This window comes from Sardina pilchardus, chromosome 20, assembly GCF_963854185.1.
Source record: "Sardina pilchardus chromosome 20, fSarPil1.1, whole genome shotgun sequence".
Taxonomy (NCBI): Eukaryota; Metazoa; Chordata; class Actinopteri; order Clupeiformes; family Clupeidae; genus Sardina; species Sardina pilchardus.
Window position 1 is genome coordinate 19,801,801 of NC_085013.1, and position 20,000 is coordinate 19,821,800.

Below are 20,000 nucleotides of genomic sequence, written 5' to 3' on the forward strand. Positions count from 1 at the left end.
AGACAGACAGACAGACAGACAGACAGACAGACAGACAGACAGACAGATAGACAAGACAGACAAACAAACAAACAAACCCCGATGAAAACATAACCTCCTTGGCGGAGGTGAAGATACTGCTCCCGATCATGCCTTTAATTCTCAGGGTAAGAGATAATGATGTGATGAGAGTTACATTTGGCAGATGGTCCCCAAAATTAATCACTACAGGCAAATGATCAAAGCATGCCGTGTCTTGCTCACTGAACTCTCCGCCAGGGTGGTTGTAGCTTTGTATTGAGTTACAAGAACAGTGACAGCCACGATGGGTGATTGACAGCCCCAGAGAGAACACTGACACACAAAGCAGGCAGAGGAACAAGGACAAAAGGGGGAAGCGGCAGCAGGCGAGGAGAGAGCGCTCACCGATGTTCTGCAGCCTGTTGAGCCATCTGGCCGTGTTGGCGAACTGGTTTCCAAAGCGCGGAGACGGGCCTCCGATCAGATCCAGCAGCACAAACAGATCCTGGGAGACAGGAAGAGACAACACACTGAGACTGAGACTGACAGTCGACACTGGAGGGAGGAAAAGGGGGTTTGACGTGGCTTCAGATGTGGCCGGGGAAGCCTTCCAGGGAGCTGGGAGATAAGCCTGCAGAGCCTCTCCTCTTCCCCCTTGGACTTTGAAGTGAACGCTAACGTCATGTGAGGCCTTTGGGTGGCCTTGACCTCAAAAAACAAGGGGAATCATGTGGTGCGTGCCTGGGGTGTTTGAAGAAAGTACAGTCACACACACACACACACACACAACACAACAAATAAATGTGATTAATATTTATATTAATGTTTTGTATATATATTAATTTTTAATGTCACTCACAACATTATAGTGTTTCATTATATAAAGTAAATTGTGAGGAATCCTGTCATATTAAGATGAGACACCAGCAGATGAAAACTGGACCACCAGAAGAAAAACAGGAGCAAAAAAGTGGCATCAGAGAGATAGCACCAAAGAAGGATGCTAATGTGCCACACACACACACACACATTCACATACCCCTACATGCATGCGCACGCACACACACACACACACACACACACACACACACACACACACACACACACACACACACACACACACACACACATACACATACACACACATACACATACACATACACATACACATACACATACACATACACATACACATACACATACACATACACATACACACACACACAGCCATGTATGTGTATGTCAGAGCACTGATGAGAAATGAGACGTACGATGGCGTGCAGCTGGTTGGAGGCGCTGGCCCCTGGAGGGTGGGCGGTCTCCTCCATCTTCTGCGCCAGGTGCCGCGCGCCATACAGGGAGTCTGTGTCGCTCCACTGGAACAGAGCCTCCTCACCGTCAAGGAAGAGCAGCTGCAGGGTCAGGTCTGGATTAGAGTCCTGCGAGAAACCAGGAAGAAGGATGACGGACAGGTGAGAGAGTGAGAGAGAGAGAGAGAGAGAGAGAGAGAGAGAGAGAGAGAGAGAGAGAGTGGGAGGGAGGGGGTGGGAGGGGGGGTGGTGGTGCAGAATCAGTAGAAGTTAGAATGAATAAATATACTAAATAATATTTCATCAACCCATACATGCATTACAACTCAATATGACTTAAATGTACACACACACACATACACCGATTGGCTACACTTTGACACACAATTTCAGGATAATTAATTTGATGGATTCAAGATTCCAGCAAAGCACACACAGCTGTAGCACAGCCCTTACGCCTGATTCATGGCTACATTCACTCTTCTGTTTTCAGGCAGTGATCAAAACAGCTGTTAAATTCAGAGCAACTCTGCCATCTACTGGTTGACATACGTTACTGTTTCATAACACAACCTCATGCCTGGCTCCTCTCATTGCCTCACATCACATGACTGAAAAACCAGCAAACAACAACATTCCAGTTGAAATTCTCCAGTCTACATCTCTGCTTTGCTGACCCCAGGGAGCGGACGCTACTGACAGGACTGTCTGGCCCCTGCTCTTCAGGCTGACCTCGGGGGAGCCGCAGTGACAGTCACACTCCTGCCTCCGGGGTCAGAGAGTGCCAGTAGAGGGCTGTATTTTAAAGGTAAACTATGCAGGATTGGCGATTGCAACGCCGGTTTCGCTTTCGCTTTTCGTTTTCTCTCGTTTTATGCTTGCATATTTCTCTGTAGAGCTTCCCCAGAGCTTCCCCCGAGCTTTAGCGTGTATATTTTATCGGTCAGTCTGCCTTTTCATGAGCATGATCGAGACTTCACATGACACTTCCTGGTCCATGGGTGCGTGCCCGAGGATTCCTGAAGTTGCAAGCGTGGTTCTACGGCTATAGACCACTAGGCCGGCCGAAAAAAACATCGTTTGACCGGTATTGACTCATTTAATCATATATAACAGTATGAAACGAATTGATTAACTGAAAAACGTTGCATAGTATACCTTTAACAACACAGTCGAGGTAAACAGTACAACTACACAGAGGCTGCTCTGAGTAACAGGGTTATAATTATTTATAACCCAAGACCATTATCTTTCTTTTGCCTTTGGAATGAGTGACATCGGAGTACCCTTTTTATGTTCAATTATGTGAGCACATAATGTAATCTGAAAACTGATTAAAAAATCAAGGCAACTGATCTCAGCTGGCATTCTGTCTACAATGGAGTGGAATGTTAATTTCTAAGTGACCCCAAACTTTTGACAGGTAGTGTAGGTTCATGGCTATAGCTTAGGAATGGTTCAATGTCATCTAATGCCATAAACAAACCTACTGTGTGTAATTGAGCAGACCTTCCTAACAATCACATTTTGCATTGTGATGACATTAACAAATGACACATTAATGAAAGAAAACAAATGAGCCATCAGCGCAAGGTAAGCAAAACAGATGTGACATACCTAATTATGCATGGTAAGCAGACATAAACTATTGGCAAGCTTTCGACTGTTAAGAATTAATTGCCAGCTGAAATGACAACAGCGATTTTGAGCCATCCTTACTCACCCTTAAACACAAAAGCCTTGCATATTAAACATCTCCTATCCATCTCTTAGTCCTCATTCCCATTGTGTGTAAAGGGCTATAATAATAGCTATACAACTATACTGTATTAATGAAACATAAACTAGTTATAACTATAATGACATGAAGAACGATGTAGTTGGGGATCACATTCAGAGCGATTTTGAGAAGGATAAAAAGCTCACAGCCAATCTGAATCCATCAAATTTTAGCCATCACATTCATCAGCACCAGGAGAGACTTTACATATCGCTGGACAGTGTGAATGCTTTTATCGATGTACTTATGGTTATGGTTATGGTTATGGTTATAGTTCAAAGAGCTATCCTGATGTGAACAGCCCTTACTACCAGTGATGAGCACATTCCATTAAAAGTAACAAGTAGTAAGTAGGTATGTTTTAAATATATATATATTTTAGCCTTTTTGCCTTTATTATTATAGGACAGTGAGGAGGTAGACAGGAAACAAGTGGGAGAGAGAGATGGACCCGTATGTGGTACGACGAGTGCTGTAGCCTGCTGCGCCACAGCGCCCCCCCCAGTAAGTAGGTATGTTTAAGGGTTCTTTAACGCCTGCATGGTTCTATAGCACCCCAAGAACCCTTTTGCCCCCCCCCCCCCCCCCCCCCTCACCTTCAGCGTCTTGAGCTCCTGGTCCAGGGCACGCGCCAGCTCGAGCATCATGGCACAGGGCACAGCGGAGTCAGTGGCGCCCTGGAACTCCCTGCCGTGCCACTGGGGGGCGTAGTACTTGGAGTCGAAGTGGCACGCCAACACCAGGCGACGCTTCGCGGAGGGGTTGAGAGTGGCGATGATGTTGGTGAAGGGCATCTGGCCGTAAGGCGTCTGGGCACGGAAGGAGTCCTCGCTCACATCCCAACCTGCCGTCAGGCCACTCAGGGTGGATTTGATGTGCTGGATGAAAGGAATGGAAGAGGGATGAAACACACATGCTCAGAGACCTTACGAGAAATACCCTCTTCAGACTTAAAAAAAAATAGACTTTTGCAAACAGTGGTGCACAACTGTGATTAGTGCAACACCCAACCATATTAACACAATACCATATTAACTGCCCCCGTGTATTAACCTCGGAGCTGAAGAAATTTTGCAACATCAATGTATAAGCCGCAGCTAATAGTTGGGAAATTATGGTAGTTGTCCTTAAACTGTGGTTCACTTATTGAGCATTCAATCCCACTGGTTTTTATAAGCAGGATGCTAGTTAGTTGTTAGTTCACCTGCCCACAGGTCTCACCTTCTGCACGGCCAGGCTTCCAGCGGAGCCAGGGTAGCGCGTGACCAGCAGCGGCCTCAGGTCCGTCTGCCACATGCGCGTCAGGTCCGTGTGGGCCAGCACATCCTTCAGGCTGTCAGCGGTCAGGGTACTGGGCTTGTGGAACAACTGAGACACGCAATGGGCAACACATCAGCATGGACGAGACAATAGATAGATAGATAGATAGATAGATAGATACTTTATTGATCCCCAAGGGGAAATTCAAGGATCAAAAATCAACAATCAACATAGGCAAGGCACATACTGTAACTGTGTTAGTCGAAGAATCTACACAACAGAAAATGTACAGTATACATTCCACACCGACTTACTATACAGTATATACTGTGCGCACAGTCGCACACACACACACACACACACACACACACACACACACACACACACACACACACACACACACACACACACACACACACACACACACACACACACACACACACACACACACACACACACACACACACAGATGATATAAACCTACAACAAGGCTGTGATTTAAAGTTAATAGATTATACAAACTCATTCAGCGTTGCACAATGCACTGATACTGGAAAGGCTGATGTTTAAGGTTTTGGGGCGTGGTATCGTGTCATGGGGTCACGATGACTAAAGCAAATGATGAAATATTTCTACATCACCCCTACCCACACACACACACACACACACACACACACACACACACACCAAAACCTCCCCCACCACATGCCATTACTGGCAGTTGAACCCAGGTCAGCGGATTTTCAGTCAGAGATGTTACTGCTGTTCCACCAGTATCATGAATTGAGAAAAAAAAAAATCACACTCAACAAAACAAATGTGTTGGAAAAGCCACATATTGTCCATCTTGACACCGTGGTGTGTTAAAAACAATGCGCGTTATACACACCATTTCATCATCCCCCTCCCACACACCCCCTCAACCTCCACCCCTCCCCACACACACACACACCATACCCTTTCACACACACACACACACACACACACACACACACACACACACACACACACACACACACACACACACACACACACACACACACACACACACACACACACACACACACACACACACACACACACAGTAGTTAATTACTACTTACAATTTATTCTTTAAAGTTGAGTGAGCTGGCTCTTGAGCACAATAACTTCATTCCTTATAATTCATTTTATGAGCACATAGTAATACTACAATAAAACTACTTGAACTTGAACTTGATCATAGGCCAACAAGCATTTAAGACGTTTAACACTAAAAATTATATTATACTCTACCACTAAAACAAAATAAAATGACATGTCAAGAAACAAATTGTCCAACTTCAGGAGGAGAGCCTAGTTAAAAGAAAATGGCTTGTCTGCCCTTCTGATGAGATGATTCACATAATGAATTAACCATTACATTTCTAGTCCACTCTCTTTCTGCAGGATCAGAACACTAACTGCAGTGAACTGCAATTGAGACCTACATCTAGGTATATTTCAAGTTCAATCAAGCACTTTACAAACTACAGACACCTATATATGAATGCTTTTATTTCTAAAGCAAATGTAGGTTTCTCTTTCCTAAAGATGATACATTGCGTACTTCCGATCTACTGCTTCAATAATGCCCTCACAAACAATGCTGGACTGTGTAACTGCATGTACTCTAGCTATTAACTGACTACCGATATTTTCACAGACACTTTTATCCAAAGTGACACATTTTAATAATGCACCACTCTTTCCACTGAAGGAACATTCCATCTGATTAAATCCAAATTTACCTGATTAAATGCAAAACATTGATCTGTCTATGAGAGGGACAGTTTGTCAAAATGACAACTTCAGTGTGACTGATAATAATTCATTGTTACTGTCTAAATAGTCATTCTTTTAAGATGAGAGGCAAATATGAAAGCATAGCAGAGTTGAATCACGACACCGAGGCCAACACTGATGAATTCCAAAGATCCAAGAAACATAAAAATGCTTGGAAAATATTTTCCATTAAATATTTTCCAACAATTACAAATAACATCTAGAGCCACAGCCTCCATTATATACACATACAAGACATGCTTTAGCTTTTTCTGCTAAAATGACACATATTCTGGTCCCTTATTATATTCCAACCTCATCTTTTAACTGTGTCATGATATACCTAAAACCTTATAACTTATTAGCTCTTGTATCATGATCTCGGATGGAGTCCCACAGCTTTTGATTTCTGAGTTTAGAGCTGTAGCCTATGTATACTCACTGTATGAACCGGTCTGGATGCAATTACACACAATACTCCACATATGAGCTCAGTGTTGCCATTAAATTAGGCTATTCATGTCTGTCCAAAATGGCATTTTGTCCAAAGTAATTTTGCTTCATACTAATTGTGTGACCGCACAGTGTTGTCTTTAGTTTTTGGCTTAGCAAGTGGGCCACTCTGACAATCTCAAACACACTATCGTGTGCTGTGTATCACTGTGAAAGGTTGAATGGTACATGATTGCGCTCTATCAAAATTCTCTGCATAGCATTCAGCGTACACACGCACAGCTTTTATTCCAAACAAGACTTGCACAAGCCTCATAAAAAACAACGCGTTCCTGCCAACGATGTTTGCCAGTGGTTAAGACCTTGGCTGCCAGGTACACTTGGCTGTGCCTTTCACCACACACTGCACACCACTAACATTCCACAATCTATTTAAATAATGGCCATGATATTTACATCAAGACCATATGTCTACATTTAATATATAATTTTGTACTTAAACAGTGTATTTCACTGTTTTGTAGACAGTATTTCAACACATGCAATCAATATGCAAAATCAATTCTTAATGCAGAACTGTTGCGTATTGATTGGCTATGTGATCCCTATAAAAATTGAATGGAAAGAGGCGCTGTGCTATGCAAACATTATAAGTATGGCGAATTGAACAGATTCTTTTTGTTTGGTCTCAAAGTTCAAACCGTCTTCCGCATTGATTTTTTTCTGAGAGCTGATGTTTGTTTACTGTTTGGGAGACAGTAAACCGGGTCAATACTTCACAAATGAATCCCCAGCAAACCATTTGCACAACTTGTAGCACAGTGGCTTCCCATCTGGTCTTCAATCAATCGCTGAGTTGCCAATTATTAATGTGGGACTAGGGGAGAGAGGATCTGATGGCGATTGGTATTGTGGAGCACGTTCTCCAGGTCTGGAGGGATTTCAGACGGAAAAGGTCAGGCACCACCGATAGAAGATGCCTGCCTTATTTCTCACTCAGCTGTCAGTGGGAATTACATGATCTCACAGCTTAACACGAATAGAACGGCAGGGTTTGTAAAACCAAACATGGATCCATTTGAGATTCTCTGAAGCCATACTGTAGATGTTTAAAAGATGGGCAATATGTTGTCTCTTGCTATATTTTTTAAATCAAACCACAAAATGTCACTCTTGTGAGCATATATCATAACAACCCCTATCAATAGGAAGAGCAATAATTATAGGAACAGCAATAATATAGCCTAAGTACACATTCCAGATTCCGAGATGTTTTGATGGAACTGATCGAGTTAAACAGACCCTGCTCAGACCTATAAATATAAAGATCTCCAAATGGTGGCTCAATAATGATGAAGGTGTGCTACCATGGCAACAAGACAAGGGTCTAGGGAGACTGAATAACATGTAGGGGTCTGTGGCCAATGAATCCTGATCCTACCGAGCAGTTTAAGATATCAGTCATTGTTCTTAAGGATACTGACCTGTAAACTGTTCAACAAGTAATGCATCTATTCATGACATAGTCTGGGCTGCTTATATCTTACTGGCTACATTAAATGATTTACACAATTAGGCTCCATGCTTTTCAAATGTGTTTCAATTAAGTTTTCAGAGAAATTATTAACTAACCTTTAATACAATATGAAACATAATATCCTGCTTGAAGCATACAAACTGGCAGATCTCTCAACTTACATAAATACATCAGTCTCACAGCAATAGATACAATCAGACTAATCTTAAACAAATGACCAAAATACCAAGAAGCTCAGCTAAAGAACCACAGTGTAGCCATATTTCGCAACAACATAGCGGATGCTTACAGTGTGATCAAATAGCCTGATAAAGATAAACTGGAATTGCTTACCCTCTGTTGAGTCCACGGAATTAAGCCTTCCTGGGCACTGATGTGCACGACTGTTGCCAAAAACACGCAGATCACTGCGAGCGTATGCATGGCTGTAAATGCGCTCCTATATCGTCTCAGCTCTCATTCCTGGTGAGCTCCTCGGCTCCAGTCAAAGATCATGTGAGGGGCATACGGGAGGGAGGACTTGAGGAGTGCAGCTCCATCCGGCCCCTGCGCGTCACCACTCCACCGACTCTTCCCCTCTTCTCGGTATTCCACTAGGCTACATGAGGAGAGAAGAACAAATGTGGGAATTGTGGTAATGTGATTTTTGTGTATGTGAGTGAAGGCTTGTTTCAGTGACTCTTGGGTACACTCTACTAAATGGCTACTAAATGCATTTTCACAAATGTTTCATACACTACATAATGTAATGCCCTTATTTCCAAGCCATTATCAATGTATGCAAACCACTTTCGTTTCAGATCAATGGTAAGATAGGCTATGTGAAATATGATGCCGCCAGAAAATGTGGCTATGGAAAAACCTCTTATAAAACCCTGTAATAAACCTCTCGCTCTCGCTGGCTTGCTCGCTCTGGTCATGTGACTAGCATTACACGTGGTTCGTAGTCCACGTGGGAGTTGCCTACAACCAGGAAATGCAGAGTTGTTCGGATTGTTGAGTTGTTTATCTCTCAGTTTTCTTCCTTTTGCTGTTTCCTGAAATATTTGTTTCAGTAGGCTAGCCTGAGAAACATGGAGGACGTTTTGCAGTTGAAGGAGCAACTGAAGGAAAAGGACAGAGAATTAGCTATACTGAAGAATAAACTTGCTCAGTTAGAAAAGGTAAATCTCAATGTAGAAAATCGCTATTCATGTACCACCCATTGACGGAGTGACTGTAAACAGTGTTGGGATGCTGTAACAATGTTGCAGATTAATGTTGTTATTGTAGAATGTAGATCATTGGTCACTGCCTTGTGACAAAGTGTCTCTTCAAAAATGTTCTAATGACTGGTCTCTCATCCACCGTGTCAGATTTCTGCTAGCAACTGCTTTCCAACGGATCTTCAGGACAAAATAACGGTTTTAGCCCCACTTACACCAAAATCGTCATTAACCAATGAAGACATCATGCGATTTAGTCGACAGCTTCTTCTACCAGAACTTGGTGTAAAAGGTGCATAACATAGCCCACAGAACAACTACTGCGCATAATACTTTAATTATTTGCCCATGTTGTCCGCAAAACTAATTCAAAATTAACCTTTCTTCTTCAGGTCAACTTGGATTGTCCAAGACGTCTGTTTTGGTTGTGGGTTGTGGAGGACTGGGCTGTCCACTTGCTCAGTACTTAGCGGCAGCTGGCATAGGTCAGTTTTGTTTTATAGTGTACAATTATACAACCCCCTCACTAGTTATTCCTATCAACGTCTTATTGTTGTGAATATGTGAATTAACCATAATAAAGCATTGCATACTTAAAGAACAAAAACAGCAACCATATTATGAATTGAATCTACATGTATGTAGATTACGTATTACATATTAAACACATGCCAAAGCTTTTTTTCTGTGCTGGCTGCGGTCTATCTGCAGGGCGTCTTGGCCTGCTGGACTATGACGAGGTGGAGCTCAGTAATCTGCATCGTCAGGTCCTACACTCAGAACTGACCCAGGGTCAGCCCAAATCACAGTCGGCAGCTCAGGCCATCAGAAGGTACAGTGCTGTGTCTCAGACCTTTCAAACACCTCAGCTACAGATCACACACTTCACCGATTAGCATTAAGCTTTGTATCTTTAGAAAACCAGTCATGTTTTTGAATGATCGTGCATCATTACCTCAGTTTGCCTTGAGATGGGAGAAATACGGATTTCAATGAAACCTATGAATAGGACTTCCTGCTTTCAATTATGTAAAATGATGATTTTTACATCATTGAAAGCAGGAAGTCCAACATTGAAATCCGTATTTCTCCCATCTCAAGGCAAACTGAGGGAATGATGCACGACCATTCAAAAACATGACTGGTTTTCTGAAGATACAAAGCTTAATGCTAATCGGTGAAGTGTCCATTTAAAAGAACACTCCAGCAATTTCTCACACAGATTTCTGTTTCTTGAAGGCAGTACAGTTGATAAATAATGTTTTTTTGCATGCATTGTCTTGCGTATGCTTGCCTCCATATCAGGCTGAACTCCACAGTCCAGTGCATTCCGTACCATCTCCAGCTCTCCCCTGAAAATGCCCTGCAGCTCATTCAACAGTATCCTTCTAATCTGTCTGACCAGTAACATGCAGAAGAGTCCATGACCTGAATATAAAACTGTTCTGAAAGTATATACAAAGTACTCCCGCCCCTCTAAACCAATTGTTTGATATCATGTTGCATATTGCATTTGTGGCTGTAAAGTAATCCCAGGGGAGGGGAGCTTTTGAAATCCAAAATGCATCCAACAAATGCGTTTGGCAGTAATACATTGTGTATGTGATGGCAGTGCATTTTCATGTTTGTATACACTATATGGACCATGGTTTGAACAGACAGAGAGAGAGAGAGAACCCGTCAAAGGTCAGTTAGTGGTTTACGATTTAGTAATGAGATAGTTAGACCAAGCCTATGGCAATCCTATGACTCCTGCAGGCCCCCTGTAGAGTATGTTGCTTGCCTTGTATGTGTTCTTTCACTCCTTGACGCTGTGTAACATGTATGACATTGTGGCTGACTGCTCCGATAACGTGCCCACGCGGTACCTGGTGAACGACGCCTGTGTGCTGAGTGGCAAGCCCTTAGTGTCCGCCAGTGCCCTGCGCATGGAGGGGCAGGTGAGCTGATGAACTGTCATGGAAACCTTCAGCCATCTTTTTTTATTTTTGTTGTGTCCAGAACTTTTATTGAACGTTAACTGCTAGGTCCTCGATTTTTGGCTGATTCATTCTCTTCTGTCCTCTAGCTTGCCATTCTGTGTGTGTGTGTGTGTGTGTGTGTGTGTGTGTGTGTGTGTGTGTGTGTGTGTGTGTGTGCGTGTGCGTGTGCGTGTGCGTGTGCGTGTGCGTGCGTGATAGAGCATTGCACCCTTAAAGAACAGTAACAGCAACCATATTGTAAATTGAGTTCTCTCTGACAACTGACAACACAAATAGGATGGTAAATAGTTGGTCAGTGGCATGAGGCATTCTCACCTGTATTTGCAGCTCACTGTGTACAACTACAATGGAGGACCCTGCTACAGGTGCCTTTACCCTGCACCCCCACCTCCAGAGACAGTCACCAACTGCTCAGACGGTGGAGTACTCGGTGTGAGTGAGTATGACGCTGTGAACCATCTCAGTCTTTTTGGGTATTTCTGTTACACCTGGTTAAACCGTTGTGTGTGTCTGTTCTGTTTATTAAGTCCGATGTTGTGTGATGAGTGTTGACGGTGATGTGTTTAAAGCAGAAATGAATCTTAAATCTCCTCAGATCTCTTAAGTCACCTCATTTTCTAAGTCTTCTGTTGGAAACACCTGCTGTTGTCTGTTGTGTTAGTACCAGGAATTATGGGTTGTCTCCAGGCATTAGAAGTTCTGAAAATCGCCTCTGGCCAAGGATGTATCCTTCAAAGAATGAATGACACACACACACACACACACACACACACACACACACACACACACACACACACACTCACACACACACACACCAGGGATGGAAATTGGCACCAGCCACCAGCCAAATGCTGGTAAAATGTGAGAGTGGCTGGTGGATTTCAGACACAAAGTCATATTTTAACATTGAGTGGCTGGTTAATTTGACCAGAAATCTGCTATTGGCTGATAGATTTTCACATTTTAAATTTTTAATTTCCACCCCTGACACACACACACACACAATGAGATTTTACTGAGAGTTTTCCTCAGCAGCCATTAGCTTCTTGTGGGCAGCAGTTGTTGATGTTTGACGGTGAATGTTCTCGGTTCCGGTCCATCCGTCTGCGGCCCAAACAGGCGGGTTGTGCTGTGTGTGGGGAGAACCCAACAGTCACACAGCTGCAGAACTATGAAGCATTCTGTGGCTCTGCGGCGACTGACAAGGTTAGAGACAAGGCCTCTGTGGCTAAATGCGTACATTGCCACCATATTGCCAGAGTATTTTTTAATTCTTTTTTTTTTTGACAGTGCAGGTGATATTGGAGGGAATAGTTTTCCTCTGTCAAGTTGAAGTTATTTAAGTCCATGAAAGAACACACAGAGGAACACTTAGATTTAGGTGATTAAAAAATACCTGCTGTTTATAAAGTGGGTAGTGCAGATTAATCAATGTCCACTAGAGGGCACTGTAAACCCTCATTAGATTCTACTAACAGATTTGTGTTCCTGTCATGTCATTTGAGGTTTGATATAAGTATAGTTATGTATATGATGTATATACTTATTTAAAAGTATTTTTTAGCCCGAATGATTTGATGTTTGAGAGCTTATACTAAACTAGCTTTTATTCTGATAATTATCATTAATGTTAAGTAGGAGAGATGGAAACAGGCATCCCTGCTTGCTACTTGTTTTACATGAATTGAACACCATACACATGTGGTGGGTAAGTGTTGCAGATGTTACAGAGAAATAACAGTGTTTCTCACGGCACCAAGTTTGACCTCAGTCTCTGATTTTCTGGAGTTGGAACTGAAAGTCTAACGAAGATTAGGTTTTCCACAATTCTAACATACAGTTCACTTTGTAAAGCGCCATGAGACATGTGTAATGTTTTGGAAATTGAAGTGAAATTAAATTGAAATTGAATTGAATTGAAATGGAAATTGACTTGACTTGAGGTATGCTAATTGATTTAGGTAAAATAAATGGTCAGTGACTTGTTCGGCAGGTTGTATTGCCTCAGCATTAATAATAATAAAAAAGGCAATGTCTACATTCTTGTACTTAACAAGTCCTCCTTTGTTGTCAGATGACTGAAATAGGCTTTGGGTGTGAACTGATCCTGCCTGAGCTCTCGTCTCGGCTGGCTCTCTATCAGGCCGTGGCATCTAGAGCCTAATTTAACTGGGTGTTGAAATGATGCATTGCGTGGCGGTTTTATAATACACAACCTGTCTGATTTCGTTTTTAAAACTGCCTCTTTCTCCTGCTCTGCTCTGGACTTTTGCAGTGTAGAAGACTGAATCTTCTGTCCAAGGAACAGAGGATCTCTGTACAGGTACGATCTCCACGGCTACAGCATTAACTGGAGCACTGAATGTACACTTGAAGTGAAATGAAAACTGTTGATCTTGTATACATTCATTCATTCATATGTAAGTGAGTACTGTGGCTATCCATGGATCAAGAATCCATGTGTGTATGTTTTTATTAGACATTAGACTTCATAAAGCTGGATAATCACCCCTCTTGTTCCTATAGGAGTATAAATCCATTGTGGACAGTTCAAGCCCTCACATCCTGCTTGATGTTCGGCCACGTGTGGAAGTGGATATATGCCGTCTGCCTTCTTCCCTCAGTATCCTCCCATGTCATGTCCTTAGAGCGTTAAAGCAACGCTAAAGAATTTTTACCTTAAAACAATGTTTCCAAAATCATTTCAGTGGTTCATCAACTCGTAACAGGGTGAACGGCACTTCTGCATTCACTTTGCAGGCCTCTATCGGCTATAACCACACTATGTAACTTTACCAGATCGGGTAGCGTACATGTAGTTTGATGAAATGAGACATAAGAAACCACAAATTTGACTTCGATGTCGCAATACATCATACTTTCATAAAATCATGCAACATACCTTGTCTGTGGACATTGTTATTTGCTGATAAACAAATAACATGCATGCGACAGAGGAAAAGTGCTTTAGTGTTGCTTTAAACAAATATTGTAAGCCTATGCAAAATATGTGTGAACGTAGTCTGGTTATGCAATGTTATGGATTTATTGGGTTAAAGTAATACAGCTTACACAAAACCAATGAAAGCTATTTTGCCACTGATCTTTGCAAACATTCTTTTGTGCCAACTGCTTTCAATTATTTAACAATCTTAGTCCTATACTTGCTCATGCTTCTCTCTGAAATTGAACATGTTCATGTTTCCTTCTTGGTTTCCAAATGATGCAGGACGACCACGTTGAAATTACCGGTGTGTTTCCTTATAGAGCTCTAAGATATTCCCCTTGCAAGCATAGAGGACAGGAAAGCTGAACACCTCCATCTGCTCAAGGAGAGGATCAGTGAAGTCAAGCAGCAGTTGGATGCTCAGTCTCATGTACCAGGTCAGAAGCTCCCAGCGACCATTAGGATTGTAAAAGGGGTGGACGTTAGCCTGGCTAGCACCACCATTAGGATTGTAAAAGGGGTGGACGTTAGCCTGGCTAGCGCCACCATTAGGAGTGTAAAAGGGGTGGACGTTAGCCTGGCTAGCGCCACCATTAGGATTGTAAAAGGGGTGGACGTTAGCCTGGCTAGCGCCGTCTACCATTTCTAAATGAGATGTGGTCTGGAAACCAAACGTTCATTTTCTCGTATTTGAAAAAAAAAAATGCCCAGATCCGTTCATTGGGCGCCACGGATGTCTTATCAAATGGGTCTGTGCATAGCTCATCATCGTCTTGCTTTCCCCCCTGTTCTGTGATTGGTCCCCTATTTGAGGCAAAAATTAGGGTGGTAGTTTCCAGGCTGCCTTCGCAGCGTGAATCAAATTGCGCGCAAGGCAGCATGGGAACACCCAGGCTAGGTGGCCGTAGCATAGTGGTTAAGCAGCTGGGCTAGTCAGAAAAGTTGCAGGTTCAATGCCTGGTTTCCACCGCCTAAGCAAGGCGGCATTGCTGCACCCTGAGTTGGTCCGGGGACAATGTAACAATGCCGTAATATAATTGACATATACATGTACGTCGCTTTGGATGAAAAACATCTGCTAAACGAATGTAAATATAAGATCTCAGTGGATTAGGATCCTGTGAGGTTCCAGATACGCAGGCGTTGAAGTACTGTACTCTGATGGATACTAAGTTCTGCCTCTCTTTGGAGTCACTTGGTGAGAGGTCTTTGTGAATGATATGACTATGTGCATAAAACAAGCAGGATCGTACATGATTGTCTGATAAGTTGAGTCTTTCGTCGACAGAAGATGCAGCGTGAATTACACTTTTTTTTTTATAACTAATTTTAGAACGAGCTCCCTCAGACGCAAGCAGGGCGCCAGACATCACCTGTTTGCCTCCCCGTCATCCCCTAAATAAATATCAGGCAGCAGGTCGGGATCCCTCTGTAGGGTCAGAGTCTACGGCTGAGCCCCCTCCTGCAAAACACCGGCACGGAGCCATGCATATTAAAGCTGCTGCTGCTGCATCACGTGCACTCAGCAGCAACAACAACAACAACAACAACAACAACCGTGCCACGCTCGTGCCAATACCTGCACTCTCCTGCGCCTCAGTGGCCACAATTGTAGCTCCGTATTCAGAGCACAAAAGAGGAGTAATTGGAGTTTCCTCTGGCTAATTAAGCCTTTGTAGCCGCACTTTTGCCGGATTATTGGTCGGTCGGTTTGGGACGGCGGAGTGGCAGTGGAGGTGACTGGGTTGCTAGGCGATTCTTTTCCACCACAGAAATATCTTGGTGAACAGCTGGCCCCCTCTTGAATAATGAAGATTTTATGGGTGGAAGGTATACTTTCAGGGTGTCACTGGCTCATTTATTCATGACGTGTTGTTTTCGCTTGCTATTTTGAGAAAGGCATTGTAATTTGGCAAACTAAGATTGCCCTGTAAGTTGGTAGGGTCTGCTTGAAGGCGTGGATCTTTAAATCCTAAATGTCTTTTTTTCTACTTTAAGGGAGGGCATGACAAAATACGAACAACACGAAAGTATTATGTATCCTGTGAAGGCATACCTGTATCAGAATGTTGTTGTTTTTATTAACAAATTTCCCTTTTTTTCCCCCTGTTACTTTTTTCCAGTGTATGTGGTTTGCAAACAGGGCAATGACTCCCAGAAAGCCGTTGAGATCCTGGAGAAGTTATCTGGGCAGGAGGTGGACTGTGTTAGCGTGAAGGACATCTGTGGTGGACTGATGGCCTGGGCCCAGAAGATAGAACCGTCATTTCCACAGTATTAGAGACATTCATTCACCCACCCTATCTGTTTGTTTAGCTGTGTCAATAAATCTATGTTATTACAAGTCTGTCTTTGGATATCACAATGTTACTGGTCCTCTTCATTTGAGTTCAGTGTGGTTACAGTACCTGGGTTACTTTAATGGCCACTAACTAACACACCAACTGTCAATGTTTACATGCTCATAAATCCCATGTTTACTCTAGTCTTTCATGATTAATGAAGCCAGCAGTAGTTGAAGGATGAGCATAATGGTGGACACACAACTATATGTTAGCCTACTACTGAAAGACTTCTGTTAGACATAAATATTAGCCTACATTTAATTCTATAATTTGTAAGCAGGAGACACAAAATGGTGGGGTAAAAACGGATACAAAGAAAATTGATGTCGACAATCCACTGAATACGTGTGAAGAACTCTGTGGAGCATCAACTGGAAAAACAAATCAGCTCTCACAGAGTTGTGGACCGATAGATGTCGCGAATATCCCAAGTATTAGGCGTGTCTTACCCACATAACGGAAACAGTGCCATGAAACAGGCATGCGCGCCGTTCAAGTGAGAGAAAAAAATCCGCTGCATTTGTGTAGTTGTAGTCAACCTCATATTTGAGAACGACAAAATCTTCTGTCGACTGAACTTCAACACCCAGGCAGCGCTTCTCGTCTTTTTTAGCGGAGACGGGGGAACAGTCACAGCTGGAGGGATAATAAGATGCGCATGAAGTAGGTATCTGGCAGCAAATAGAAGACGAGAAAGTTTTCAAAGAGCGCACAGGTCTCCATGTCCAGTGGTGGCTTTGTTTTTTCAAGTGCATCAGTAGATCTACTGCTGGGCTATTTACCCAAATTTCCAGAAAAGGAGAGGTAGTTCACATAAAATCTCCGTTTTAGTGGTTGGCGGAATTACAAGTTTTTGCAATTCACTTGCCAGGATAAAATTAACGTCCTTTGCACAGAAAGTAGAGGTAATGTATCCCGTATCTTAAGCTTGCCTTTAAATACTCATTTGTTTCTTGTATAGGCCTACAGGGAAAGAATATGTCTCGATGTGTTTTTAGAGGACAAACAAAGTATTGTATAACTTGTTTTGCGGGCATTTGTGAACTCGTGCAGTTCTTTGCCAGCTCTCCAGTCGGGAGTGGGAGGGTCCAGATGTTTGGGTAGCCGTGGATCCAGATGTCGGTTGTAGGCCTACTTGGTGACCAAGCATAGATAAACAAGTTTAAATTACAATGAAAACATTGAATATGATTAAACCTCTTCCAAAAGAGGTAAGGCTAGGAACATCTGGAGTTCTGTACTAATAGCCTACATATGAGGTTATTATCTGTCTGTAATGCAACGTGCAATAGTGTATAAATTAGTTGTATACAGTGTTTAGTATCTGTGTTAACTAATGTAGCCTATTGAAGGGGGCTGTCCCAGAAACTGGCTCTCTATGGACGCGGACCAGATTCTCTTACGAGTTGGCCGCATTAAAGCATCAAACAACCTAGTAAATAGGTTAACAGTTGACTTCTTTTAAGCATAGTGATGTCGTCTGAGTTATCACCAAGAGATAAATAGCCCCCCTACGCTGTCTGAATCGTAGGCTATATGTTTTTGTTTGAGTTGTTAATTTGATGCCTTGTTGTAATATATCTATTTTTTCTTTTCATATCTCTTTTCTGTGTAGTTTCTGATGAGAGGATAGCGCTCGGATCTCTTGAAACAGAGCACAGACTCTTCATTTCGGACCGTGCTGGAGCCACAAAAGCTGATCTGGGGAGCAACTGTGTTGGATAGCCTACGCTGCGGTGTTGTCTCAAAAGTCGCCTCTCCATGCAGGACTTGGATTTTAACAAAGAAGTGGACTTCAGGCACCAGAAGATGCGTTTGGGATCACCGTATTCGACCGCTGCCTGCCTTTCCGTCAGAGTAGGAGAGAGGTGTCTCCTAATGAGGCTCGCGGTGTTAATGCACACGTCTTCTAAACTTTGAGAAAACTGATGTAGGAACTTTCTTTTATTGGACTGGGTGCCTCACCTACGTAGCCTGTTTGACTTGTGCAGTTCAGTAGGTCACTGAACTGGCTGCTGTGGTTCATTGAGACCAGAAATTAGTTTTTTTTACTCAGTGATCATCTCAGCAGTTTGAGGACACCCAAATGTCTACCTGCAGCAGTACGACTCCTCCAACCTTCCCTAAAGCCTATCTCCATTCTCAACATCCACCGGCGCCTCCATCTCCTTCCACGTCCCCATGTCCCGTGCTATACAGCCGCCTCTCCAACGGGAGTTTGAATGCTCCAAGTCCAACGAACTCCAGGAGCTCGTTCCATGGGGTCTCTTTTCTTCTTCAGATTGGACTCACCCGTGAAACAGTTAACCTGGAGCCGAACGACTTGTCATTATCTGCTGTGAAGGACCTTGTTTGCTCCATAGTCGACCAAAAGGTATGTGCAGGTTACAATGCATTATGAATATCACACTCAAAAACTCGACCCTGTACCACACTGAAACACAGACAGGGAGAGAGAGAGAGAGAGAGAGAGAGAGAGAGAGAGAGAGAGAGAGAAAGAAAGAAAGAAAGTGCACTGACACACTATTGATTAATCCTAAAAAAAGATGTTTGTTAAAGTCTGGAGTGTACTACCTTGAAGACATATGCTAAAAGCCATGCTTTCAGTACTTCCCTTTTAGCCTGAATTTCTTTTCTTTCTAGCATTATAGGATTTGCTTAATATGCTGTTTGCTGTAGGATCAATTTGGCTTTTGCACTAATTCCTAAGGAATTCCTGTAGAAACAACATTGCAGCATAACAAGGTTGTTGAGTTTTCAGTGATGTCAGAAAGATACATAAAGAGGAAGATTCTAAGTTCTCCTTCCCCCCCTCTGAATTATGTAACCTAAAGCCTTGGTTACTATGTAGCCAAAGTGTTCTTGGGCAAGGGCAGGTGTTACTTTTGTGGTAACGAAGAAGATAAGGAAAGGGTTTGGATTTGTCGGACTCCGAGTCACTGCCTCAGGGCATTGCTGAGATCAAGCGGTGTGGTAGCTAGGCTACCGGTCATACTGACAAGGGTTGCTGTCTTCCTGTTTGTGCCCTCTAGATCATTCTAGAACCATTACTCTTTTTGCCATACATCTCTTACTCGCTGGGGCCAGTCACACAGTATACACTTCATTTTGTGAGATCAAAAAGTTTAGAGACGCTGTATTTATATAGTTTTACGCAGTCCCTCAAGGTATCATATTTTGCCTAAATATTTCTTGAGATTTCTCCATTTGTATGAGAACCCGTTCAACTTCTGCAGTAGAATGTGAGGGCATGCCGGAGTGCATTGGCATAGGTTTGTTGCTTTCTGGATGATTGAGTGACCGAAGTGATTGTGCACACCAATTTCTTTGATCTGGATGATGTCATTTGTGATCATATAAGGAGTCGTGGATGAGTTG

At 42.9% G+C, this 20,000-nt stretch overlaps 3 protein-coding genes across 6 annotated transcripts in view; 2 read left to right on the forward strand and 1 right to left on the reverse strand.

Moving 5' to 3' along the window:
* qpct (glutaminyl-peptide cyclotransferase) overlaps positions 1-8,646 on the reverse strand; it is a 10,990-nt gene extending 2,344 nt beyond the window's left edge. Inside the window, exons 1-5 of the mRNA XM_062522240.1 lie at positions 8,477-8,646; positions 4,312-4,458; positions 3,687-3,968; positions 1,272-1,439; positions 406-505 (exon numbers count right to left, since the gene is read on the reverse strand). Of these exons, the coding sequence (XP_062378224.1) occupies positions 406-505; positions 1,272-1,439; positions 3,687-3,968; positions 4,312-4,458; positions 8,477-8,566 (787 nt within the window). The 5' untranslated portion in view covers positions 8,567-8,646. The remainder of the gene's footprint in view (positions 1-405; positions 506-1,271; positions 1,440-3,686; positions 3,969-4,311; positions 4,459-8,476) is intronic.
* Positions 8,647-8,650: 4 nt separating this feature from the next.
* On the forward strand, positions 8,651-16,614 carry mocs3 (molybdenum cofactor synthesis 3). 2 transcript variants are annotated; one of them, XM_062522238.1, is made up of 14 exons: positions 8,651-8,777; positions 9,199-9,306; positions 9,499-9,640; positions 9,741-9,833; positions 10,060-10,180; positions 10,654-10,728; positions 11,171-11,288; positions 11,658-11,766; positions 11,992-12,054; positions 12,373-12,536; positions 13,606-13,653; positions 13,857-13,953; positions 14,607-14,714; positions 16,401-16,614. In XM_062522238.1, the coding sequence occupies exons 2-14, from the start codon at positions 9,217-9,219 to the stop codon at positions 16,556-16,558; spliced, it is 1,386 nt and encodes a 461-aa protein (XP_062378222.1). In that variant the 5' UTR covers positions 8,651-8,777; positions 9,199-9,216; the 3' UTR covers positions 16,559-16,614. The 2 variants fall into 2 exon arrangements, with proteins under 2 accessions (XP_062378222.1, XP_062378223.1); XM_062522239.1 differs by having other exon boundaries at positions 8,656-8,777; positions 9,202-9,306.
* Positions 16,615-17,168: 554 nt separating this feature from the next.
* Positions 17,169-20,000, forward strand: part of prkd3 (protein kinase D3) — a 54,724-nt gene continuing 51,892 nt past the window's right edge. For 2 of the 3 annotated variants that reach the window (XM_062523186.1, XM_062523190.1), the window contains exons 1-2: positions 17,277-17,527; positions 18,238-18,996. In XM_062523186.1, coding sequence (XP_062379170.1) covers positions 18,709-18,996 — 288 coding nt within the window. In that variant the 5' untranslated portion in view covers positions 17,277-17,527; positions 18,238-18,708. Of the gene's footprint in view, positions 17,528-18,237; positions 18,997-20,000 lie in introns of all 3 variants that reach the window. The other variant, XM_062523189.1, reaches the window with a different exon arrangement.